The 27,988-nt window shown below is 43.3% G+C and overlaps 1 protein-coding gene across 1 annotated transcript in view; it reads left to right on the top strand.

Annotated features, from left to right (window-relative positions):
- The window catches only part of LOC132817668 (aldehyde oxidase 1-like), a 131,736-nt gene that overhangs the window by 55,250 nt on the left and 48,498 nt on the right, over positions 1–27,988 (top strand). Inside the window, 3 exon segments of the mRNA XM_060828167.1 lie at positions 16,630–16,799; positions 20,759–20,870; positions 25,727–25,849. Of these exon segments, the coding sequence (XP_060684150.1) occupies positions 16,630–16,799; positions 20,759–20,870; positions 25,727–25,849 (405 nt within the window).

The raw sequence follows: 27,988 nt of genomic DNA, 5'->3' as shown, positions 1-27,988 counted from the left end.
AGGTATGCCTGCATATAAATGAGAACATGCAAAAATTCAAACATATGACACCCAAAAGGCAAAATTGAAGGGCAGGCAAAGACCAGCTGATGAATCCAGCCACTCCTGCACTCTATGATGAATGAAACATTGTGAGTGAATACTTCCTTATTCCTCTATCCCACTGCAATGTAATCTCCAGGATAGGCAGAAAAAACAGTACAAATCTCAGGGCCATCAAGAAGGGAAAAATCCTCAAATCAATTCTATTAAAGCCAGTCCAGGATATCATGTGGTGATGAGATACTTAGCTTCTAAGTGATTTGATCTTTTCTGAAGTTAGGAATGGACTCAACTTCCTATTGAAAACAACACAAAGAGTCACCCCTCATCCTTCCAGCTTGCAATGTAAGCACTACTCTCTGCATTACTTAAACTCACTGCTCCTTTTCATTTTCTGACTAGGATCCGTTTGGTGCAAACATCCCAGAGCGACTGTGTAGTGCAACAATCCCATTTTCGCTTGAGCTGCCTCGGGGCTGCCAAAGTTTCCAGGTCAGTTGATCTTTGTGAAGGATATCAATAGCGACGATGATTGATCCAAGGACCATTATGCTTTGAACTCTTACAGAAACCCCTCTCGAATTGGATCTCTTGATGAGACAGTTTCTTTTTTTGTGAGTTAACAGGTTGTGACACCTATTTTTACACAAGTGAAGGTTTAGCTGCAAGTTTATCTGAGTCGATGGGATGACTGAAAGAGGTTGGATTTGAAGCAAATTCAGGAGAGAGGTTGAGTAGTCTGATCCACCAATTAGTTTGATCTTTATACTCTTTCTGTTCCACAAAAGACTGCATTTATACAGTACCTTTAATGTAGTAAAAATTCCAAGGTGTCGATTAGACCAGTTATCACATGGTGTTTGGCAAAGATCTATTGCGGAATATTAGATTAGAACTTGTGGTCAGCATCGGTGCTGAGTGCATTGCTACAGTGTAAGAATATTTCCTCAACCTGACCCCTTTATAGTTGCAGTTGTATCTTCTGATCCAAACTGAAGCTTCAGGTCAGTACAGCCAGCCCAGGAAAAGTTCATTAGGTGCAAGCAAAGTTTGAAGAAGGCAGGACATCCCTCTTTCACAATAATAGCTGTTGTATTTATATTGTTACAGATTTTTTCTAGATTCGGTCTTTTCAGAAGCAGGGTAAGTCAGTAACTGGATGAATTCTGTAAGTGGTGGATCAGTAAAGGAGGAGCCAGGAGTGGGGTACTCAAGAGTGCTCAGGGGAACTCAGTACAGGATTGTGCGGGTAGCCCGGTAGTTGGGTGGTTGGTGGGCTAGTCAGGTCCAGTGCGGGATGGTCAGGTGTCAGATGGCTGGAGGTTTACTTGGGTATATTGGCTGCTATAGTGGAGTCTAATCAAAGGGGCATAGTGGAGTCTAATCAAAGGAGCAGTTGATTTGTGGGGGTGGAGGTGGAGTAGGTGGGTATTGGGCTCAATACAGTAGGTGGTGCTTAGCTGAGTTACATTAACTGATTCCTGATTCAGTACAAGTATTAAAATGCTTCCCAAACATTTTCTCATCATGGCCCCAGTCAGAGCAGAGTGGTGGGGAACGTGTCTGTGAGAAGATGGGGTGCAGAAGATGCCTGTGAGATTTAGGATTGAAGAAACAACACCTGTGGGAAGACAGGAAATGCCTGTGAGAGCAGTGGAGATTTGGGGAAGTTACCTGTAAGAGCAGCATGTGTTTTGGTGGGAGGGTGGCTATGTGGGGAATGTCTAAGAACTAAGGGGAGTACAAGAGGGGGATACAGATCTATAAGAGATGGGAGATAATCACCACTTAATCCACATGGATTTTAAGTATAAAAAATATCCCTAGCTTCCCAAGAGGATTTTTTGGTCAGGATTCAGGCCTGCAACATCAAGCAGATCAAGTGGCATGGTGGCTCAGTGGTTAGCACTGCTGCCTCACAGTGCCAGGGACCTAGGTTCGATTCTAGCTTTGGGCGACTGTCTGTGTGGAGTTTGCACATTCTCCCCGTGTCTGCGTGGGTTTCCTCCGGGTGCTTTGGTTTCCTCTCACAGTCCAAAGATATGCAGGTTAGGTGAATTGGCCAGGTGAAATGTAGAGTAATAGGGTAGGGGTATGGGTCTGGGTGGGATACTGTTTGGAAGGTTGGTGTGGACTCGTTGTGCCAAATGGCCTGTTTCTACACTGGAGGGATTCTATGATTCAGATAAGCCATATTCACTGTTTAACAAACTGCAAGATTACAAACAGCTAATACTTGGTCAGTGAACCACAGATATCATTGGAACTTGTGACCCCACTGGGAGTCAAAATTCACAGTTTGGAAAGCTCTGAGTTAAAGTGCCAAACAGTTCCAGAGGCAGAGTAGGTGTCCAGTTACATTCCATGTATTGAAGTGTTCTCCTTGGATTCAAGATTGAAGTCTTTGATGAAGGCTCACAGACATCAGAGAATCATCCCATCGAAATGTTCACATTTCTGGGCAATTGCAGCATGTGTGACCATTAGGGATTCTGAAGGAGTCCGATGTGCATTTCTTCACTTGCCCATTACCAATGTTCCTGAGACCTGATGACTTCAACCATTAAGTCGAATATTTGGAACTTGGCCAAGATGCTATGTTTAAGGAGCATCGTAAAGGTGGAGAGAAAGGTTTGGTGGAGAGGTGCAGAGGTTTAGGTAGGAGATTCCAGGGGTTCGGGCAAAGACATCTGATAGTTGTTCAGGTGTTTGAACTGGTGTATTTACATTGCCAACCAACAGTTCAGCATTTATTCCAAAATGCATTGCTTTCCCACAATGCAGCATTAGCACAGGTTTGTGGAAACCAAATGTCAACAGGTGAGATTACCAGATGGAAAAGAAAAATGCCTTTTCCCATTTTGGTGATTGCATGGAGTTATTGGCTAACAAAGAATTAAGGATGGTTTAGAATTAAATCGAAGTGGCTATAAAGGTACCAAAACTGTAACAAACCTGAGGATTGGAAGGATTTAAGAATATAGCACACTAGGAACAAGAAACTGGAAGGAGATTGAGGAATAGAATGAAGTTAGTATTTTCTTTATTCAGTCATAGGATGTGGGCATCCTGGCTAGGCTAGTGAATATTTCCCATCCCTAGTTGCCCTTGACTAGGTGGTGGTGAGTTGTTTTCTTGAACCCCTGCAGTCCATCTGTGGGTAGACTCTCAATGCCATGAGGGAGGGAATTCCAGGACTTTGACCCAGGGACAGTGAAGGAAAGGGAGTATATTTCAAAGTCAAAATGGTGTGTAGCTCAGAGAAAACCTGGAGTTGGTGGTGTTCTGATATATCTGCTGCCCTTGTCCTTCTAGATGGTAATAGTCATTAAATTGGGAGGTATTGTCTGAGTATCTTCGGTAAATTTTTGTAGTTCATCTTGTAGATGGTACACACTGCTGCTACTGACCATTGGTGATGGAAGGACTGGATGCTTGCAGATGTAGTGCCAATCAAACAGACTTTTTTTATCGTAGAAGGTGTCACGCTTTTTGAGTGTTGTTGGAGGCGCACACAGCCAGGCAAGTGGGGAGTATTCTATCCTGACTTGTGTCTTGTAAATTATCCACAGTCAGATTCTAAGCCTCTGACCTGCTCTTATAACTACACTATGGCTAGTTCTGCTCAGTTTCTGGTCAGTGGTAATCCTCAGAAAGTTGTCAGTGATGGTACTGCCGCTGAATGCCAAGGCACAATGGCTAGCTTCTCTTCTACTGGAGATGGCTCTTCTGTGGTGTCAATGCTGGACCATAAGGACGTAAGGCATAGGAGTAGATGTAGGTCATTCAACGCATTGAGTTCGCTGTATCTTTCAATGAGATCATGGTTGATCTGATAATCCTTAACTTTCCTTTCTTGCCTTTTCCCTGATTCCCTTACTGATTAAAAATTTGTCTGTCTTAGCCTTGAATGTACTTGATGACTCACCTTCTACAGCTCTCTTTGGCAAAGAATTTCATAGATTCACTACTCTCTGAAAAAAGAAATTCCAGCCCATCTTTGTCTTAAAAGTGCAATCTCTTTTTCTGAGGTTATGCCTTCTGGTCCTAGAATTTCCCATAAAGGGCAATGTCCTTTCTACTTCTAGCTGAAAATGTATTGCTGGTTAAAGCACAGCAGGTCAGGCAGCATCCAAAGAACAGGAAATTCGACGTTTTGGGCCAGAGCCCTTCATCAGGAATGAGGAGAGTGTGCCAGGCAGGCTAAGATAAAAGGTAGGGAGGAGGGACTTGGGGGAGGGGCGATGGAGATGTGATAGGTGGAAGGAGGTCAAGGTGAGGGTGATAGGCTGGAGTGGGGTGGGGGCGGAGAGGTCAGGAAGAAGATTGCAGGTTAGGAGGGCGGTGCTGAGTTCGAGGGAATCGACTGAGACAAGGTGGGGGGAGGGGAAATGAGGAAACTGGAGAAATCTGAGTTCATCCCTTGTGGTTGGAGGGTTCCCAGGCGGAAGATGAGGCGCTCTTCCTCCAATCGTCGTATTGTTATGTTCTGGCGATGGAGGAGTCCAAGGACCTGCATGTCCTCGGTGGAGTGGGCGGGAGAGTTAAAGTGTTGAGCCACGGGGTGGTTGGGTTGGTTGGTCCAGGCGTCCCAGAGGTGTTCCCTGAAGCGTTCCGCAAGTAGGCGGCCTGTCTCCCCAATATAGAGGAGGCCACATCGGGTGCAGCGGATGCAATAGATGATGTGTGTGGAGGTGCAGGTGAATTTGTGGTGGATTTGGAAGGATCCCTTGGGGCCTTGGAGAGAAGTAAGGGAGGAGGTGTGGGCGCAAGTTTTGCATTTCCTGCGGTTGCAGGGGAAGGTGCCGGGAGTGGTGGTTGGGTTGGTGGGGGGTGTGGACCTGACAAGGGAGTCACGAAGGGAGTGCTCTTGGCGGAACGCTGATAGGGGAGGGGAGGGAAATATATCCCTGGTGGTGGGGTCTGTTTGGAGGTGGCGGAAATGAAGGCGGATGATACGCTGTATACGGAGGTTGGTGGGGTGGTAGGTGAGAACCAATGGGGTTCTGTCTTGGTGGTGGTTGGAGGGGCGGGGCTCAAGGGCAGAGGAGCGGGAAGTGGAGGAGATGCGGTGGAAGGCATCGTTGCTCACGTCTGGGGGGAATCTGCGGTCCTTGAAGAAGGAGGCCATCTGGGCTCCTTCTTCAAGGACCGCAGATTCCCAGATGGCCTCCTTCTTCAAGGACCGCAGATTCCCCCCAGACGTGATCGACGATGCCCTCCACCGCATCTCCTCCACTTCCCGCTCCTCCGCCCTTGAGCCCCGCCCCTCCAACCGCCACCAAGACAGAACCCCACTGGTTCTCACTTACCACCCCACCAACCTCCATATACAGCGTATCATCCGCCGTCATTTCCGCCACCTCCAAACGGACCCCACCACCAGGGATATATTTCCCTCCTCTCCCCTATCAGCGTTCCGCAAAGACCACTCCTTTCGCGACTCCCTCGTCAGGTCCACACCCTCCACCAACCTAACCTCCACTCCCAGCACATTCCCCTGCAACCGCAGGAAATGCAAAACTTGCACCCACACCTCCTCCCTCACTTCCCTCCAAGGCCCCAAGGGATCCTTCCATATCCACCACAAATTCACCTGCACCTCCACACACATCATCTATTGCATCCGCTGCACCCGATGTGGCCTCCTCTATATTGGGGAGACGGGCCGCCTACTTGCAGAACGCTTCAGGGAACACCTCTGGGACGCCTGGACCAACCAACCCAACCACCCTGTGGCTCAACACTTTAACTCTCCCTCCCACTCCACCGAGGACATGCAGGTCCTTGGACTCCTCCATCGCCAGAACATAACAACATGACGGTTGGAGGAAGAGCGCCTCATCTTCCGCCTGGGAACCCTCCAACCACAAGGGATGAACTCAGATTTCTCCAGTTTCCTCATTTCCCCTCCCCCCACCTTGTCTCAGTCGATTCCCTCGAACTCAGCACCGCCCTCCTAACCTGCAATTTTCTTCCTGACCTCTCCGCCCCCACCCCAATCCAGCCTATCACCCTCACCTTGACCTCCTTCCACCTATCACATCTCCGTCGCCCCTCCCCCAAGTCCCTCCTCCCTACCTTTTATCTTAGCCTGCCTGGCACACTCTCCTCATTCCTGATGAAGGGCTCTGGCCCGAAACGTCGAATTTCCTGTTTCTGAATGCTGCCTGACCTGCTGTGCTTTAACCAGCAACACCTTTTCAGCTCTGATCTCCAGCATCTGCAGACTTCACTTTTTACTCCTTTCTACGTCTACCCTGTAATGTCTTCTAAAATTCTTGTATGTTTCATTAAGGCTGCATCTCTTCCTGTAAACCCCAGCAAGTGCAGGCTCAAACTACTCAACATCTCCTCAAGAAAATTCCTCCATACTCAGGATCAACATAGTGAACTTTCAGTGAACTGCCTCCAGAGCTAGTATTCCTTGAGTAAAGCTACCAAAACTCTTTGTAATGTTCTAGGTGAGATCTAACAAATGCTGTGTCTAGTGTTAATAAATCTTCAATATACTTGCATTCCATTCCCTTTAAACTAAAGGCCAACATTCACATTAACTTCACTGTTGCCTACTGAATTTCCTTGTTGTTTGAGATCAATGCAGTGTTGGGCAGTCTTTCTCCATTTAAATAACAGTCAACTCTTCTATTCTTCTGCCAAGCTACAATGATGTTTCATTTTTCAATGTTATATTCTATCTGTTAAGTTTTTGTCCACTCATTTAACCTATCTATATCCCTCTGCAGTCTCTCTGTTATCCTTCTACTTGCCTTCCACCTGTTTTAGTGTCATCCACAAACTTGGCTGTAGTATATTCACTTTCCTCATCCAAATCATTATTAATATATATTACAAATAATTGTGACCCAACATTAATTACTGTAAATGCCCTTTTTTTAAGGACACACCATCTTCTATTAGTTAGCCATTCTTCCAACCATGCTAATATACTACCACCAGTGCACAGACTTTTTAAATTTTCCTGTAGAATCTCCTTTCTAGTGAAACCAGTGTTATTGTTAAAATGTGGATGACTCACGTTGTCATTTAAATGTTGTAACTCTCCACCTTCTCCAAAATTTCCTCCAGCCCTGGGGAGGTGTCCTTGACCCGGGCTGGCAACACAACCTTAGGAAGAGTGGTGGCCATTGTTTACTTGGGATTTTAGTGAAGTCTTTCATGAGATTCTACATGGCAGACTAATTCGTAAAGTTAGATCACAGTGGATTCAGAGCGAACTTGCCAATTGAATACAAAATTGGCTTAATGGGAGGAGACAGAGAGTGGTACTGGTGAGTTTTTTCTTGGACTGCAGGTCTGTGATCAGTGGTGTTTCACACGGATCGGTGCTGTGACTTTTGTTTGCCATTTATATAAATGATTTACTTGAAAATATAGAAGACATTAGTATGCGTTTGACACCAAAATCGGTGCTGTGGTGATCAGTGAAGAAGGATATCTAAGATTACAAAGAAATCTTGATGAATTGGATCAATGAGCTGGAGAGTGGCAGATGGAGTTTAACTTGGATAAATGCAAGGTATTTTGGTAAAACAACCAAGGGTTATTTCGTAAAACTTACACAATTAAAAGTATGGCCTTGGCGAATGCTGTAGAACAGGGACACCTAGTGGTTCATGTACATCATTCATTGAAATTTGCTTCACATGTAGACATAGTGGTTATGAAGGCTTTTAGCATGTTGCCTTCATTGTTCAGACCTTTGAGTATAGGGGTTGGGGCAATATGTTGAGGTTGTACAGGATGTCGGAGTACTGTGTCCAGTTATTAAACTTGACAGGGTTCATAAAGGATTTACTGAAATGTTGCTGGGAATGGAAGGTTTGAGGGTTGTAAGGAGAGGCTGAATAAGCTAGGATTTTTTTCACTGGAGCGTAGGAGGTGAGGGGCGACCTTATAGAGGTTTATAAAACCATGAGGAGTATAGCTAAGGTAAATGACAGGTGTCTTTTCCTTAGGTTTGGGGGTTTCAAGACTAGGGGGCATACTTTTAAGGTGAGAGGAGCAAGATTTATGAGGGCAACACTTTTACACAGAGAGTGGTTCGTGTGTGGAATGAACTTCCAGAGGAAGTGATAGATGCAGGGACAGTTACAACATTTAAATGACATTTGAATAGTACCTCAATAAGAAATGTTTGGAGGGATATGAGCCAAGAGTATGTAGGTGACTAGTTTAAGTTGTGATTAGGGTCAGCATGGACTGGTTGGACAGAAGGGTCTGTTTCCACTCTATATGACTCTATGACTCCTGCTCACAGCTGCAGAGGTCAGTAGCTATTCCCCTAATCATACTGTCATGGTCACTTTGCAAGTCTGCCCTTCAGTCCTCACTCTCATTCACACAGCTTGCGAGAATGTGGTTAATTACAGGCGCTGAAGCTCCTCAAGTGTGACCCCTGGGTCCTCATATCAGCCTCACCTACAATCACACTACAATGTCCCTGATCCCAGACTTGTTTTGAATTATCTCATTTGAAGGGTGCCACCACCCTCTGGAGCAAAGTGTCCAAGTAACTTGCCCCTTCCATGTTGTGGCACAATGTCTGCGACTCAGATTCCAACTCAACCCGGATCCAAAGTTCCTTGAGCCGCAAATATTGATTACAGATGTACTTACTGTGGACCACGTTGGGGTCCAGCAGCTTCCACATGCTGCAACCGTAACATATCACTTGTTCTACCATCTCGATCATACTCAATTTCATTTTTAAGTAATTTATTCAAGATTCTCTGCTCTTTAAACTTCATTATAGTTATATTAAAAGAAACCAAGATTAATCTTCTACTTAACCGGCTTTATTTTTAAGAAAAAGAAGTGAAGGTAAACACTGGAGATCACACATGTTACTGTTTTACTTTTAAAGTCTAGGAATATTCACCAAACCTATTCATCTAATGTGGTTCATTCCCTGCACTCCCATCGAGATATGTTTTGTGACAGGTTGCTCTGCCACTGGTCTCTCTGTACGGAGACTTCCTGATTATTGCTTTTATCCTGTCTCACTCATTGGGACGTTTGTTGTCTTGTTGGTGCTTGAGTTGAGGATGCCTCAGAGTGGCTCTAGGATATTCTGAAGGAGGAGCCTGAAAACAGTGAGTGGTTGGGGTACAGATTGGTGTAGACGATACACTGTTTAAAAAAAAGGAATGAGGCCCTAAAACAGAATAACAGAATATAGGGAGTTGGGAAGTAAGTTGAAAAGTAGGATCTCAAAGATGGTGATCTCGGGATTGCTACCACTCTCTCGTGTTTGTCAGAGTAGAAATAACAGGATTAATCAGTTGAATGCATGGTGAAGAGATGGTATGAGGGGAGGATTTCAGATTCCTGGGACACTTGGACCAGTTCTAGGGGACCAGCACAACTGGCACCAGTACAGGCTGAATGGGTTATTCCTGGGCAGGAGTGGGATGGGTGTCCAAGCTGAGTATTTGCTGAAGTGATTGGGGAGGCTTTAAACCCTAAAATGACAGGGGGATGGGAATTTATGCAAGGAGGCAGAAAAAGGGGAATTAAGGACAAGGACGAGGACAAAAAGATAGAAAGTGGAATAAGAAAAGTAATAGGCAGAGAAATCAAAAATATATTGGGGATCATTACTGAAAATGACGACAGTGGAAAAGAATTGCAAACAATCAAAGAGTGCATGGGTGAACTGCAACAATTATTCATTTTTGTCTGATATAAAAGTAAAACAGGAAAGGTGGTTGATACATGGCTTGCAAGGGAAATTAGAAATAGTATTAGATTAAAGGAAGAGATATACAAATTGGCCAGAAAAAATTAGCAGACCTGAGGAATGGAAGCAATTTAGAATTCAGCAGAGGTAACATAGAAGATAGGAGCAGGAGGAGGCCATTTGGCCCTTCGGGGCTGCTCCTCATTCACCATGATCATGACTAATTGTCAAAAGCCTAATCCTGCTTTCTCCCCATAACCTTGGATCCCTTTCGGCCCAAGTGTTATATTGAGCTGCCTCTTGAATACATTCAATGTTTTGGCATCAACTGCTTCCTGTGGTAATGAGTTCCACAGGCTTACCATTCTTTGGGTGAAGAAATGTCTTCTTATCCCCACCCTAAATGATCTAAACTGCATCCTCAGGCAGTGACCCCTGGTTCTGGACACACCCACCATCAGTAACATCCTCCCTGTATCTACCTTGTCTAGCCCTGTGAGAATTTTATAAGTCTCAATGAGATCCCTCCTGATTTGCCTGAACTCCAGCGAAAACAATCCCAATCCAGTCAATCTCTCCTCACACTTCAGTTCCGTTATCCCCGGATTTAGCCTGGTAAATCTTCACTGCATTCCCTTGTGGGCAAGAGCATCCTTCCTCAGAAAAGGAGACCAAAGCTGCACACAATATTAAGACAAAGGGACTGATTAAGAAGGGGAAAATAGACAGTAAGCTTGGGGGGCACATACCAATTTTCTGTAGATATGTGAAGAGAAGAAGATTGATGAAAACCATGCTTATCCCTTACAGTCAGAAGTAGTGGAATTCGTAATGGGGAATAAAGAAGTGGCTGACCAACTAAATTCATACTTTGGTTCCGTGTTCACAAAGGAGGACTGAAATCACATACAGAAATGATGGGGAACACTGTTTAGTAAGAGGGAGGAATGAAGGAAGTCAGTAGTAGTAAGGTAACGGTTTTGGGGAAATTGATAAGATTGAAGGCCGATAAATCCCCAGGGCCTCATAACTACATCCCAGAATAGTTAAAGAATGGTCCTAGAAATAGTCGATGCATTAATGGTCATCCTCCAAGACTCTGGAACAGTTCCTACAGATTGGAGAGGAGCTAATGTAAGACCCCATGTTTAAAAAGAAAGATAGAGAATAAAATGGGAAAATAAAATAAATATAGACCAGTGAGCCTGATGTCAGTAGTGGGGCAAATGTTAGAGTTCATTAGAAAAGATTTAATGGCAGACCATTTGGAAAGCAGGGGCAGGATTGGACACAGTCAGAAAAACAAAACAATCGGGGATACTGGAAATCAGAAACAGTGACAGAAATTGTTGGATAAACTCCAGCATCTATGGAGAGAAAGCAAAATTAACATTCCAGTTCCAGTGACCTTTCTTCAGAACTTCTCTTGCTTTTGAAGAAGGGTCACTGGATTTGAAACATTAATTCTGCTTTCTCTCCTAGATGCAGCCAAACCTGCTGAGTTTCTTCAGAAATTTCTGTTTCTGTTTCATACAGAGTCAGCAGGAATTGACAAAAGAGGAATCCTGCTTGATAAAGCTCCTGGAATTCTTTGTGAATGTAATTAGTAGAATTTGTGAGGGGGAGCCAGTGGATGTGGTTCAGAATGCTTTTGACAAAGTTTCACATAAAAGATTAGCATGTAAAATTAAAGCACATGGAATTTGGAGTAGTCCATTAAAGTTGATAGAAAACTGTTTAGCATGCGGGAAGCAGGGAGTAGGAATAAGCAGGACTTTTTACAAATGGCAGGTAGTGACTAGTAGGGTACTGCAGATATCAGTGCTAGGACCCGGGCTACTCACAACATATCTTAGTGATTTAGATGAATGAACGAAAAGTAATATCACCAAATTTGAAAATGACACAAAGCTGGATGATTTGGACGGGTTAAGTGAGTGGAAAAATGCATGCATGTAACATGGATAAATGTGGGGTTATCCAACCTTCCTTTAGCAAACTAACAAAGGCAGATTACTACTTTGCTCTAAATTGAGACAGGGCTTATGTGACTTGGGTGTCCTTGAACATCAGTTTAGATTAGATTACTTACAGTGTGGAAACAGGCCCTTCGGCCCAACAAGTCCACACCGACCCGCCGAAGCGCAACCCACCCATACCCCTACATACACCCCTTACCTAACACTACGGGCAATTTAGCATAGCCAATTCACCTGACCCGCACATCTTTTGGACTGTGGGAGGAAACCGGAGCACCCGGAGGAAACCCACGCAGACACGGGGAGAACGTGCAAACTCCACACAGTCAGTCGCCTGAGGTGGGAATTGAACCCAGGTCCCTGGCGCTGTGAGGCAGCAGTGCTAACCACTGTGCCACCGTGCCACCCCGTTGCTGAAGGTAAGCACATAGATGAAGCAGACAGTAAAGAAGGCAAATGGTATGTTGGCCTTCATACAGAGGAGCATTGAACACTGGAGAAGGGATGACTCACTGCAAATTTGACCATTTCAGGATATCACTATCCCAAGCCCTGCCTCCTCATTCCAGAACCGAGGATGATAAGTTGATAGGAATTTTGGTTTATTGCTTGGGATTCTTCCACATCCAAGTCATGAATTATTTGTGCAATGCAATCTGATGAATGCTTTCAGATTTCTTTAGATTTCCCAACAAGGGTGGTAAGATTCCTCCACTATACTTTGCTTAAAAGTATTAACTGGGCATTTATGATTAAGATTCCAGTATCTAGGAGTCAGTGTTCAACTCGGGAATCTTCAAGTCTTGCCTTCTGAACTAACTACTCCTTGCTACTCTCTAATGTATTAATGCTCTGGTAGGCGCACACCAGATGACTGGGATCTGTGTTAGATTGTATTTTATCTGGACTTAAACTCCTCTTGTAACAGTCACAAATGCAACGTAACCTCAGGGTTACTAACTTTTTCTGTTCTGTTACTTTGGGAAATGGTTGGCCTCCTTACCTGTGCCATATCCTTTGGGACACTACTGCCCACAGGTAGTCCCAGCTGTGCTGCTCTGTGGTGGTTCCATTAGGTGAGGCATTTCTCTCTGCATTTGCATGTCTCTCTGGGGAAACTCCCTGGTCTCCCTGTAACCTTCAGGAAAATGCAAAAGTAACAGGATTGTGATAGAAGGGGGTTTCAAGTTCCCCAACCTTAGGGGTTGTCATAGTGTGAAAGGTTTAGATAGAGCAGAATTCTTGAAATGCATCCAGGACAGCTTTTTAAGGCAGTATGTAGATGGTCCTTTAGATGAGGAACAGTCCTAGATTTAATTTTAAGTAACAAAGCAAGGCAAGTGGTTGAAATATCAGCGAGGGTGTGTTTTACAGACAGCAATGTTAGAATCAACATTGATCTGGAATAGGTCTGAAATATAAGTTGTCACCTGAGGGAAACCTGAGTTTAATAGAATCTGATATGATTCAGGTACTATAATAAAACAAACAAATGTGGATGCTGGAGATCTGAAATAAGATCTCCACAGAATTTGCTGGAGAAACTTTGCAGGTCTGGCAGCATCTGTGGGGAAAAAGCAGAGTTAATGTTTCGAGTCCGGTGACTCTTCATAGAACTGGTTTGGGTATGATTTAGGCAGAGCGGGCAGGGAGCAGATACTGTCTCAAAACCACGGGTTACATTTCCAGAAGGAAATCGAAAGAGTACAGCGCAAACAGTTTCCAATAAAGAAAAAGGATAGAACCATCAAAATGTTATGAAGCAGACATGTTGAGGAATATAACAGCACTGGATTATGAACAACCGAGGGCTCAAAACAGCAGAAGCCTAGAAGAACATTGAATGTGCAAGAAGGAACATAGATTAGGAAAGCGAAAAGGCGACATGAAGAAGGGTAAAATAAGCAAAAGTCCTAAATTGTTTTATGGTCACATTAAGAATAAAAGAATTATGAAGAGTAGGGGCCATTTATGTCCACAGTGGTCATTTGTGTGTAGCCAGAGGATGTAGGCACAGTTCTAAATGTGTCAGTATTCAGTAGTGAGGGAGATGGTATGGGTAAACAAATCAGAGAGAAGGTCTGTGATACAACTGAATAAATTAACATAGTCAGAGAGGATGTTTTGAATGTTCTGGCAGGCATAAAAGTAGAGAAATCTTCAGGGTTGGATGAAATGTACCATTGGGTGGGGTAAGGGAGAAAAAGCAGAAGCCCTTGCAAACATTTTCAATTCCTCTCTGGCCACAGGAGAGATATCAGCAGACTGGAGGACAGCTAATGTGGTACCATTATTCAAGAATTGAGCAAGGAATAAACCAGAAAAATACAAGCCAGTCAATCTAAACCCAGTGGCGGGGAAATTATTGGAAGAAATTCTGAGGGACAGAACTAATCCGTATTTGGAGAGGCAAGGATCAATCAAAAACAGTCAGCATGGTTTTGTTAAAGGGAGGACATGTCTGACCAAGTTGACAAAATGTTTTGACAAGGTGACCAGGTGTGTAGATGAGGCAGTGCTTTTGATGAAGTCTCTTTTGATTTCAGCGAAGCTTTTGAAAAAGGTCCCACATGGGAGACTGATAGCAAAGGTAAGAGTCCATGGAATCCAAAGACGTCTGGAAAATTGGATCCACAATTGGCTGAGTGGAAAGAAGTAGAAGGTGATGATTGAGGGTGTTTTTCTGATTGGAAGTCTGTCCATTGCAGGCCCACAAGGGTCAGAGTTGGGGTACTTGTACTTTGTACAAATGATTTAGCCTTGAATGTAGGAGGGTTCATCAGTAAATTTGCAGAAGCCACAAAAATTGATGGGGTCTTGAATAATGAGGAAGATATAGATGGGCTGGTAAGGTGGGTTTAGCAGCAGAAAATGGAATTCAATCCATTATGTGGCTAAATGTGAGGTAATATTTATCATGTATTCCCTGGACAAGGGAATACATGATAAATTGGAAGACCCTGGGAAGCACCAAGGTTCAGAGGGACTTTGGTATGCACATTCACCAGTCCCTTAAGGAATCAAGTTAGGTGGATAAAGTGGTTAAGAAGGCATATGGTGTACATGGTTTTATCAGCGGAGGCGCAGTGTTTAACAACAGAAAGGTTATGATGGTACTGTACGAAATGTTGGTTAGGGCAAAGCTGGAGAATTGCGTGCAGTTCTGGATTCCATATCATAAGAGAGATGTGATAACATTAGAGATGGTCCAGAGGAGATTTTCCAGGATGTGGCTAGAGAATTTCACTTATGAAGAGAGATTGAACAGACTGGCATTGTTCCTTAAAGCAGAGGAGATTGAAAGGGGACATGAATCAGATGTATAAAATTGAGGGGCATAGATAGAATAGACAGGAAGAAACTTTTCCACTTGATTAAAGGAATTAATGACCAGGGAGCATCAATTTTAGGTAAAAGGAAGAAGATTTAGAGGATTTGAGGAAAACATTTATCACCCAGAGGGTGGTGGGAATCTGGAACTCACTGCCTGTAATGGCAGTAGAAGCAGAAACCTTCAGAACTCTTCGACAGCATTGAAGACAGTATAGATGATAGCATAAAATTTCAAAGGGATATTGATAGACCAAGTGAATGGGCAAAACTGTGGCAGATGGAGTTCAGTGATTGCAAGTGTGAGATTATCCATTTTGAACTGAGAAAGGATAGCTCAGGCTACTTTCTAGATAGAATGAAGTTAATTACAGTGAATGTTCCAAGAGTACAAATGTGCTGAGGTGCACGGATCTTTAAAATGTCATGAACAGTTGCAGAAAATAATCAAGAAAGCTAATTGAATTTTGGCCTTTACATCTAGTGTATTGAAGAACAAGGTTGTAGCAGTTATACAAAACCCTGGTTACACCCCACTTGAAGTACTGAGAGCAGATCTGGACACCACATCTTGGGTTGCCTTTGAAGGATACAAGAATGATGCAAGCATGTATTAGGGGATCTATGAAGCAATATTATACAATACAAATTAGGCCTGTTTTGTCTAGAATTTAGAAGGTTAAAGGGTGGACTGATCTAAATTTTCAAGACATTAACAGGAAAAGATAATTAGATTACTTACTTACAGTGTGGAAACAGGCCCTCTGGCCCAACAAGTCCGCATCGACCCTCCGAAGAGCAACCCACCCAGACCCATTCCCCTACATTTACCCCTTCACCTAACATGGCCAATTCATATAATCTGCACATTTGTTGGACTGTGGGAGGAAACTGGAGCACCTGGAGGAAACCCACGCAGACAATGTGCAAACACCACACAGACAGTTGCCTGAGGTGGGAATTGAACCCAGGTCTCTGGCGCTGTGAGGCAGCAGTGCTAATCACTGTGCCATCATGCCATGGGGAGAAGGTGTTGGGGGGGGGGAAGGCATGGGTGGGTAAAGATAAACTATTTCCACTTGTTGGTAATTCTAGAATTAGGGCCAGACCATTCAGGAGAGATGTTAGGAAGCACTTCTATACACAACAGATGAAAGATGTTTGGAAGGCTCTTCAGTCAATGGTTGAAGGATCAATTATTAAATTTAAATATAAGGTAAATAAATGTCTGTAATAAATATTTGACAATATTTGTTATAGGATGTGGGCCAAAGGCAGTTATGTGAATGGCCTACTCCATTTCCTCGGTTCTTGTAATGTTTAAGAAATATTTAGGTGTGCACATGTGGTGCCAAAGAATACAAGAAGACTACGTGCTAGAAAATAGGATTAGAATAGTTATGTGGCTGTTTCTGTCTGATGCAGACTCATTGTCCCAAAGGGTCTTTTTCTGTCCTGTAGATTTCTGTGGCTGTACAACTTCTTACTGGGGAAGGAAAGCTCCAACTATTTAAGCTAGAAAATTTCCAGGATTGTTCAGAGCATTAAATGACAATGATTTTGTTTTCTACACAGAAAGTTTTTTCAAATCAGTTTTCTGGAGATGGAGTCGGGCAGCCAGTGATGCACCTTTCTGCGATCAAGCACGCAACTGGAGAGGCTGTTTACTGTGATGATATACCGAGGCAGGATGGGGAGCTGTTTTTGGCATTAGTCACCAGCACACAAGCTCATGCAAAGATTGTGTAAGTGAAATTTTGCTCCTGGGGAAAAACTGAAAACCACTTTTATGTAAGAACAGGAACAAGAATGAGGTAAAGACGTAAAGCCCAATTATTTTCCCCTATTTAACAGATCATCTATGGTGACCATCTCACCATATCTCTCAACCACTCATCTGGTCATAGAGCCTTTGGCTGGGAGATTTTGGAGGTGGCCAGAGTCATCCCATCATATCTGAAAGAAATGTTTATGGTGGGGAGTGGTGGGATGGAGAGCTGCATTTTTCAGGTGCCGGTAAATTAAGGCGATCCTACCATGTCTTCAGTCCAGTTAAAGATGGTAACCCAATTCTAAGAGCTGACTAGATTTCATAAAGAGGTGTTAGCTTATTCAATTAATCGATCTGTGATTGATTGCAAAGCTTCAGTCACACTGTTGAGCAACAATGTGCTGAATTCCTTCTGGCTGCCCCAGTCCCATTTAAACTTGGCAGTTTTGAGCTTTTCCACAATTAAATCCTGTTCCATTTACCTCATACAATATTCCCTTTTGATTTCTCTCATGATCAAACCTTGAACACACTCTATTCCATTGTTCCATTTCACACACATTCTAACTTTGCAGCTTTTCTCCTGTGTACATGCTGCTCCGATTTACATACAGCCTAACGCCTGGATCTTACAATTACACCTGCCAAGTTGTACTGGTACTGCTACAATGACAATGTATTGATGATTTGAACATCCACAAAAAGAAGGAGATATCCAATCCATCCAAATATGTCTTTATTGGTGTATTCCTGATCAGCAGCAAAGTGATGGAGGATGCTCTTGACTGTGTAATAAAGTATAGTTTATGATGATGCTCAGTTTGAGTTCCACAAGGACCACTCAGCTCCCGAGCTTGTTACAGCCTTGGAAGCACTTTGCACACAAAGGATGGTAGAGGTTTGACACTCTTTTCCACAGTGGCAGTGGAAGCTGAATCAGTTGTTAATTTTAAATTTGAGGTTGATGAATATTTATTAGGTAAAGGTATTGTGCGATTTGGGCTAAAGCCAGTATATGGAATTTGACCACAGATCAGCCTTGATTTCATTGAACTGTGAAGCAGGCTGAAAGGACTGAGTGACTATTCCTGTTCCTAATGAATCAAGAGAATCTCCTCTGACCTGCTTCTCATAAAGTTACATTCATTTTCAAATGAACTATACCATTGCAGCTTCATTAATGCTTTGTAGAAATCCATCTTTGACGTTCCATCTCCTTGTATATATAGGGATAGGTATATACCACAGGACAAGAGTTCTAGCTGGAAGAAAGGCAATTATGATGTGATCAGGCAAAATTTAGAATATGTAGTATGGGGAAGGAAACTACAGGGGATGGGCACAATTGAAATGTGGAGCTTGTTCAAGGAACAGCTACTGTGTCCTTGAGAAATACGGACCTGTCAGGCAGGGCGGAAGTAGTCAAGCGAGGGAATCGTGATTTACTAAAAAAGTTGAATCTCTTGTCAAGAGGAAGAAGGAGGCTTATGTAAAGATGAAATATGAAGGCTCAGTTAGGGCGCTTGAGAGTTACAAGTTAGCCAGGAAGAACCTAAGGAGAGAGATAAGAAGAGCCAGGAGGGGACATGAGAAGTTTTTGGCAGGTGAATCATAGAAAACACTAAAGCTTTCTATAGGAATAAAAAAACTTTCTGTCAGGAATAAAATGAACGACTAGGGTAAGATTAGGGCCGATCAAGGACAGTAGTGGGAAGTTGAGCGTGGAGTCTGATGAGAAAGGAGAGGCACTAAATGATTTTTTTTATCAGTATTCACGCAGGAAAAAGACAATGTTGTCAAGGAGAATACTGAGATACAGGATATTAGACTAGATGGGATTGAGGTTCACAAGGAGGAGGTGTTAGCAATTCTGGAAGGTTTGAAAATAGATAAGTCCATGGGCCAGATGGGATTTTTCCTAGATTTTTCTGGGAAGCTAGGGAGGAGATTGCAGGGCCTTTGGCTTTGATCATTATGTCATCACTGTCTGCAGGAATAGTGCCAGAAGACTGGAAGATAGCAAATGTTGTCCCTTTGTTCAAGGAGGAGAGTAGAGACAATCCTGGTAACTATAGCCCAGTGAGCCTTACTTCGGTTGTGGGTAAAATGTTGGAATGGATTATAATCATGTAGAAAGATAGGATTTATAATCATGTAGAAAGGAACAATTTGATTAGGCATAGTCAACATGATTTTGTGAAGGGTAGGTCATGCCTCACAAACCCTATGGAGTTCTTTGAGAAGGTGACCAAACAGGTGGATAACGGTAAAGCGGTTGATGTGGTGTATATGGATTTCAGTAAAACATTTGGTAAGGTTCCCCATCGTAGCCTGTTTCAGAAAATACGGAGACAGTGAATTGAAGGTGATTTAGCGGTTTGGATCAGAAATTGGATAGTTGAAAGAAGACAGAGGGTGTTTTTTGATGGGAAATGTTCATCCTGAAGTTTAGTTACTAGATGTATACTGTAATGATCTGTTTTGGGGCCACTGCTGTTTGTCATTTTTATAAATGACCTGGATGAAGGCATAGAAGGATGAGTTAGTAAATTTGCAGATGACACTAAAGTTGGTGGAGTTGTGGACAGTGTGGAAGGAATGTTGCAGGTTGCAGAGGAACATAGATAAGCTGCAGAGTTAAGCTGAGAGGTGGAAAATGGAGTTTAATGCGGAAAAGTGTGAGTTGATTTACTTTGGAAGGAGTATCATGAATACAGAGTGGTGGGCTAATGGTAAGATTCTTGGTGGTGTGGATGAGCAGAGAAATCTTGGTGTCCATGTGCATAGATTCCTGAAAGTTGCTAGCCATGTTGATAGGGTTGTTAAGAAGGCATAATGTATGTTAGTTTTTATTGGTAGAGGGATTGAGTTTCAGAGCCATGAGGTTATGTTGCAGCTGTTCAAAACACTGGTGTGGCCGCACTTGGGAGTATTGTGTACAGTTCTGTCGGCGCGTTATAGGAAGGATGTGGAAGCATTGGAAAGGGTTCAGAGGAGATTTACCAGGATGTTGCCTGGTATGAAGGGAAAATCTTATGAGGAAAGGCTGAGGGACTTGAGACTGTTTTTGTTAGAGAGAAGAAGGTTGAGAGGTGACTTAATTGAGACATATAAGATAATCAGAGGGTGACATAGGGTGGACAGTGCTAGCCATCACCATCCTTTTTCCTTAGATGGTAATGGCTAGCACGAGGGGACATAGCTTTAAATTGAGGGGTAATAGATATAGGACAGACGTCAGAGGTAAGTACTTTACTCAGAGAGTAGTAAGGGCGTGGAATGCCCTGCCTGCAACAGTGATAGACTCACCAATGTTAAGGGCATTTAAATGGCCATTGGATAAACATAATGATGGTAATGAAATAGTGTAGGTTCGATTGGCTTCACAGGTTGGCGCAACGTGGAGGACCATTGGGCCTGTACTGCGCTGCAATGTTCTATGTAATAAATACCAACATTTCATTTGTCTCCCTAATCACTTGCAGTATCTAACTACTAACTGTGATTCATATATGAGGATTCAGGTGGAAAGTTGAGATTGAGATTGGCCATGTTCTTATTGAATAAGATAGATAAAATGGACCATTGCCTTCAATTTTTTTAATTAACCTGTTTTCAAAGCAACCTCCTCAGGGATATTTATGACACACCTCTGCAGCAGGTGGTAATTGAACCCAGGCCTCCCAGTCCAAGGGTAGGACCACTGCCACTGCACCACAAGAGGGCCACTAACAAATTGTGGTCAACTTGTTGGTCAACGTACTCACCTCTGGAGCAGGTGGAACTTGAGCCTGGGTCTCCTGGGCCAAAGGTAGGGATGCTATCACTGTACCACAAAAACTCCCCAAATCCTGCTCTTACTTCTTATGTCATATACTTTTAAACCCAGTAATCCATTTACTGCATCCATGTTTACTTCTCACTGTGATTCAGGTCAATTGATGCATCAAAAGCACTGCAGCTCCCTGGAGTTTTTGATATCATCACAACTCAGGATATCCCAGGGAAGAACATTGGCATGAATGAGATTCTGTGTGAAAGTGAGGTAAAAGCTGCACTTTTTGTCAATCCCATTATCAATCCTGATTATGTTTACTATTCTCCAAAAGCTGCAATTTTATTAACCATTGTGAATGTAATGACTGTCATAGTTTTTGATTTAAACTTTATCAAGCAAGCTGTGCATTCCTCTTCCAATATTTCAAAGACATCTTGTTTACCTTGGGAAGTCCATTAGTATATGAAGGAAAAAGGTTCCATCTTTAACCCTTAATGATCTTCAACAAAACTATCCCAGTTTATCCCCAATCATCCCCTCTCCTACAGACCCACACTCACTTCAATCAAAAATACACTTCTCATATTTTTACAATAGTCATTAATATCAGCAGCCCTCCCATGCTAGAGACACTGCTTTTTGCTCAAAGCAGCCATCTTTCCCATTGCTTAGTGTCCTACTTGACTTTGAACTGCTACCAACATTTGATGCATGAGGCTTCCAGGAAGATGAATTCTCTCACCTGTCTCTCTCTCTCTCTCTCTCTCTCATTGTTATCAGCGAGCTATTAAAGGACCATTCCCTCTTCCTTGATCCTCATCCAGCACTTCAGTAGTTTCCATGCCTGCTTGGAATTCATCAGCTGGTGTTAAGTTGATGGATGTGAACCTTCCAAAAGTGTTGTATGTGATTGCTGTCTGCAGTCATCTTTTGAGATAGACAATAGAGGTGAAGCTGCATCTGGTTCTACTTCTCTAAACTTGGTTGGCCTCACTCATAAGTACATTGGTAACTGTCTGCTGAATCTTAGTTGAAAGGTCGTAGAGAACATGGGGTTGGAATGCTGCCTTTGACATAGGCTATGGACACAGCATCAGGCACAGACCTCTTCAACTGAGCTGGCATGGGTTCCTTCCATGGTCAGCTTTCTGATTAAAGTCATCAGTTGTTCCATCACTTTTGGTTGTCTTGTACCAGATCTCGAATTAAAACTGAGTGAGTTTACCTGACCATTGGGTTTCTGTTGCTCCAAGCTTGATGGACATTGAAAGCAGCTGAATGTGTTGTCGTCTGTAAATACTGCAAAATCTGCACCAATCAGAAGGTCTTTGAATTTCTGGGAAATACCCTACTCAAAGCTATTAATTCACACTGGTGTGATTTTGCATATTCCTCTCATTTGGCTTGAGACTGACTGGCATAAGTGACAATCATTCATTTCTGGCCTTCAATCTGTGACAGCACTGCTTCTAGGCCAAGAACATGCAACAGCTTCCAGTATGAAATGGAGATGGAAATCAGTAGCCAGGCACCAGCAATGAAATAGTCTTCTGTTTAAGGATACAGAAAGAGTCTTCTTAGGCTGGGTTCCAACTCATTGCGATGTTCTGTGAAATGTCGAGTCTTGTACATCCTTTCCCACAAGATTCTGTAACATTCTTTAGTTACCTTGGGAAGTTGTCAGGCAAAGGGGCCAACTGCATACAGCCTTGCAGAAACTCCTATTGTCACCAGCTAATCCACGCATTTCACTCTCTGTCTTGGACTGGGATCACTTTTCTGTACCACTTAATTTTCTCATTTTGAGGTGTACTGCCTTCCTCAGTAACAAATGGCCAAGGTACTGTACTTCTGCCTTGAAAATTTGGGACTCTTAATTTGACTTTTTAGGTTTAAATTTGACAAGTAGGCTAAGACAGTGTTCAGTGTTTTGTGGTTCACCTCAAATGTTGAGCAAAAGACACATTGGACTGAAAATTCAGGTCACCAAATGCTTCTGCGTCACAAATGTGAAGGTGGCGGGAGCATTACAGTTCACAAATGAATTCTAATGTTTTATAAAGCCCTCTAGTTCAATTTCCTCTGTGAATGACTGAGGCCCTAAAAATCTATATCAAGTTTGGCCTTCTGTTTGTAAATTGACAGTTTCAAAACCTCCAACATCCACTCCATCTTGCTAGATACTCCGTCAACCTTGTCCATCACTACTTTGATGCCTGGCCTGTGGAATCCTAGCAACCATATGAAAGATTTAAACGCACAGACGGCTTAAAGATCAACAAAGCAGGAATTCTTTATTCCCCTGGCTCAGGTCTTTGTAAATATTAACAGAAGGTAACGTTAAAACAAGGAAAAGAGAGTATTAACTTTGGATTGAGCTTATAGATCACACGTTAGTTGAGGAATACTTTGTGACAGCATGGTGGCTTAGTGGTTAGCACTGCCTCCTCACAACACCACACAACAAATCACAGGGTTTGATTCCAACTTGGGTGACTGTCTGTGTGGAGTTTGCACATTTTCCCTGTGTCTGTGTGAGTTTCCTCTGGGTGCTCTGGTTTCTTCCCACAATCCAAACATGTGCAGGTTAGGAGAATTGGTCATACTAAATTGTCTCATAGTGTTCAGGGATGTGCAGGTTAGGTGCATTAGTGAAGGGTAAACGTAGAGGAATGAGTCTGGGTGGGCTACTTTTTGGAGGGTTGGTGTGGACTTGTTGGACCAAATGGCCTGTTTCCGCAGTAAAGGGATTCTAGAAAGCAGTGTCTATCTCGCTCCAGGAAGGGTCTGCAGGTTCTATCTAGCTTCCCTGTTTGGTACCCTCCCTTATTATCACCATCTGCTACTGGAGGCCCTATTGCATAAAGAAAACAGCCTCAGCCTATTTAATCTCTCTTCACCCAAAACTCTCCAATCTTGGCAACACCCTCATACATCACTGTTGTTTCTTCTCGAGTACAAACAGATTATTCTTGTAATGTCATGATCAAAGCTGTCTGCAATACCTGACCTACAGCCTTACCAGAATACAGAGAATTTTGGAATCACACCCTGCTCTCACCCTGCTGTGATTTATAAGACACAGTATTGTCTGCCTTCTTAACCAGATTCTACCCCATTCTGCTATCTTTAGAAATCTGTGGATATGCACTTCAAGTTTCCTGTCAGCCTCTAGCATTCTCAATATTCTGCCATTTATTGTGTATTTGCTTGCTTTACTTTACTTCTTAAATGCATTACTGCACACCCCTAGGTTAAATACAGCTTGCCACTTTTCTTCCCAAAAGACCTATCTATTGATAATTTCCTTTTGTCTGCAGCTTTCTTCCTCACCATCAAGCACATGGCCAATTTTTGTAAAACTTACAAACTTTGTAAGCATGCCTCCTCTGCAGATTTACAACTGAGTTTCAAGAACCTAAGAAATAGGTGCAAGAGTAGACAAAGTGTCCTGTTGCTTCAGCTCTGCCATACAGTACGATTGTGGCTGATCTTATTCTTCAGCTTCACTTTTCTGCTCATTACACATATTCCTTGATTCACTGAGAGATCAAAGATCTGTCTATCCCATCCTTGATTGTATTAAACAATAGAGCACCACATGGAGAACCCCTCTGGGGTAGGGAATTCAAAGATTCATAAGCCTTTGAGTGAAGTAATTTAAGGTGGGTAAGGGTAAATGGGTGGTTCAGGGAGCCAGGTGGGAAGATGGTTAAAGGAGTCAGGTGGCAGGTAGGTAGGTAAGGGGATTCGGTTGATGATGTGTGAGCCAGGTGGGAAGATGGTTAAAGGAGTCAGGTGGCAGGTAGGTAGGTAAGGGGATTCGGTTGATGATGTGTGAGCCAGGTGGGAAGATGGTTAAAGGAGTCAGGTGGCAGGTAGGTAGGTAAGGGGATTCGGTTGATGTGTGAGCCAGGTGGGAAGATGGTTAAAGGAGTCAGGTGGCAGGTAGGTAGGTAAGGGGATTCGGTTGATGATGTGTGAGAGGAACGATGACAGAAAGGGAAGGGGATAGTGTAGCAGGTGTGTGAGTGATGGGATAGGGTGGCAGATGGGTTGGTGAAGGGTAAGATACATAATTGGTGAGGCTTAGGATGATAAGTGGGTAAGTGGGTACTCAGGCAGGTGGGTAAGGGGGTAGGGTGATAGGTGGGTGAAGAGGTAGAATGGCAGGTGGATGAAGGGATAATGGCACAGGTGTGGGTGAGGGTTCAGTGGCAGGTGGGTAAACAGGAAGCCTGAGTAAGGAGATGCCTGAGTGAGGAGATTGGATGACAGTTGGCTGAAGGTGTAGGTTGACTCAGAGGGCTGTTGGACTAGGTTGCAGAGGGACCCCAAGGCTCAGCAGGACCGTCAGGTTTGGTCAGGGATGTGGAGGGCACAGGGTAGTTGGCAGGTTGGGGGTCACTTGGCATGGCGATGTGGTTGGGTCACATTGGCACAGGATGGATGGTGGGGATATGGGGAGGTAGAGCAGTTATGTCAAGTTGGATCATTGGGCTAGTATCTGAGGGTATGTGTGTGTCACTGGGGTTCAGGTTCAGGGGATAGTTGGATGGGGCCAATCGGGTCAAGTTAGTGTAGCTGAGCTGCTTTGAGGGGAGAGTTAAGGTCAGTCTGTGGCCTGGTATGGTGAGGGGTTAGGGGTGGGAATGGGTACAGTATGTTGGGGGTGGATGTGTGTGGGGATGTGTGCAGGTAATAGTTGGGTTTGGTCTGAAGGAATTGGAGGAAAGTAGGGAGATTGGGAGGAGTTGGGAGATTCAGTTGTAAACCAGAAATTAGGACTGCCTATAATCTGTCATATTTACTTGATAATTATCCAGTTTAATGAGACAGAACGGTTTGAAGGTCCCAACTTTAATTCAGAATTGGAAACTATTGACCCTGGGCTATTATCCATTGTTAGAACTTGCTAGAAAATTCTCTCATCAGTGTTCCACTATATCTTTTGGGGCACCGTCCATTTCAGAGACCAGAAGATCTGGTCCCAAATAGCAACTTGCAATAGTTGTAAAATTCTTGCTCAAGCCTTTATTGACGGAGACATTACACACATACTGTGAGAACACTTGCTGCCTCTTGAGTCAGTCCTGGCCCTTAACATACTTTATTTTGTGCAGGTAACCTGTGTGGGACATATTATCTGTGGAATCGTTGCAGACAACCAGCGACATGCCAAGATGGCAGCTGCAGCCGTGAAGATAACGTATGAAGATCTGGAACCCCTTATCCTCACATTGGAGGTTGTGCTAGATAAGAGCAAAGAAAACGATGATGTATATTGATATATAAAGCACCCAGCCCCCTTGAACACATTCCATTTTGTTACTTGCTCCTGAGCATCCATTATTGTGTGACTCTCTTGATGTATTCAAGCCTTGAACTCATTCATGGGCATTGTTTACAATTAGTAAACTATATAAACCTCCCAATTTGACTCCAATCTGTAACTCATTCATTGTTACCTGTTATTCTACTTTCAAAAAAACTGGACTCTCACAATTAATTCCAATCTATAATTCATTACTGGGTCTCTGTTATTCGTTATATGAACTTCTCAAACACCCAATTATATGATAACCTGCTACACTTTCCCCAATAGGGAGAATGTGAGCAGTACTGGTGTGGGTGAAAGGTGTAAATAAAATATGTCTGAAAAGGTGGCATTCATCTGGGAGACTTTTACAAATGAAGGTTAGTGCAGTGGAGGTGTCAGGGTATGGCATTAGGAGAGCCTGTTCTGGGGAGAGAGCTGGCATAGCACAGTGAGGGATTTGGGAGGGAATGGGGCGAGGAAACACACTGAGTGGTTTGGAGGTGAGGGAACATAGTGGGAGGTTTCAAGGAGTGGAGACAGGGAACACAGTGGGAGATTTGTGAAGGTAGGGAGGGGAACTGCAGTGAAAGGTTTGAAGGAGTTATATTTTTTCTATGTGCGTGTGGGCATTTCTGACAGCATTTATTGTCCATCTGTTAATACTCAGAATTTTCAAGAAGATTTGTATCTCAGGTTGTGGATGAGGTTATTGACTTCCTGACTGAATTGATACCATTCTAGGTAAAACCATCAGTGTGCCTCATGTGAAGCATTGGCGTTCTGTCCCGCTTGCTATTTATTTGTCTGGCTCTGCTGGGTTGGTGGTGTCATTTCTGGTTTTGATGCTGGTTCTGTTTCTTATTGGTTAGTATATGGGGTCCAACTCTACATGTTTGTTAATGGAGTTCCCGTTGAATGCCAGACTTCCAGGAAATCCCATGCATGTCTCTGTTTGGCTTATCTAAGAACACCAACACTTCATTGGAGGCACACTGATGATGTTACCTAGAATGGTTATGAAATATCTGTGAGCAAACTTACCAGCTCAGTGAACAAGTCAACAACCTCATCTCTAAATGAGAGGCTTGCTAGTCTTTTTCAGAAGACAGTCAAGAAACAGCCAAATTGCTGGGGGTCTGGAGTTTCATGTAGCTCAGAATGGGTAAAGATGGTAGGTTTCCTTCCCTGAAGAACTTTAGACGTGAACCAGATAACTCCTTTACAACAATTGTTGTTAGTATAATGGTCATCAATGCTGAGACTACCTTTGTATTACAGATTTGTTAACAGAATTTATATTCTGCCATGGTTGAATTTGAACTTATGACTCCAGAATATCAGCCTGGTCCTCAGTATTATGAGTCCAGCAACACTATACAGTACATCATGTGAGGAAACACAATGGAATGTTGGGAGGAAGCTTTTTAAAAATTCATTGTGTGAGTGTAGGCTTCACTGGCTGGACTAGCATTTATTACTCATCCTTAGAAGTTGAGAAGGTGGTGGTGAGCTGCCTTGTTCAACCTCTGCAGTTCATTTGATATAGTTAATCCATTGCAACATTTGGGAGGAAGTTTCAGGAGTTTGACCCAGTGACACTGAGGGAAGAGCGTAATATTTCTGGGGAATGGGCAAGATGGTATGTTGGCCAAGTGCAGGCAAGTGGGACTAGTTTAGTTTGGGAACATGGTCAGCACAGATTAGACAGAAGGATCTGTTTCCATGCTGTATGATCCTATAAGACAAGACTGGATTTTTGGATGCTGTGGAGCAAGGGAAAACAGTAGGAAGTTTTGACAGCAGTAGGCAAGCAAACATGGGAGTATGTTTGGAGGGATTGAGACGGAGAGTTTGTGGCATGATGAGGGAACACAGTGATGTTTAAAAGGGGTCAAGGCAGGGAGTTGTAGTTGGAGGTTTATGTGAAGCTAGGATGATAGGTGATTTCTTCTTTGGAAGAATCAAAGGGACGAGGAGGGATTTGGGTGAGGGGTGGAGGTGCAGGAAGTCAAAGTTTCTTTCTGATAGACAAAGAGCTATTATTCATGAATTATTTTGATGCCAT

The sequence above is a fragment of the Hemiscyllium ocellatum genome, chromosome 7 (genome assembly GCF_020745735.1).
Source record: "Hemiscyllium ocellatum isolate sHemOce1 chromosome 7, sHemOce1.pat.X.cur, whole genome shotgun sequence".
Classification (NCBI taxonomy): domain Eukaryota; kingdom Metazoa; phylum Chordata; class Chondrichthyes; order Orectolobiformes; family Hemiscylliidae; genus Hemiscyllium; species Hemiscyllium ocellatum.
This window is presented reverse-complemented; position numbering and strand designations above follow the sequence as displayed.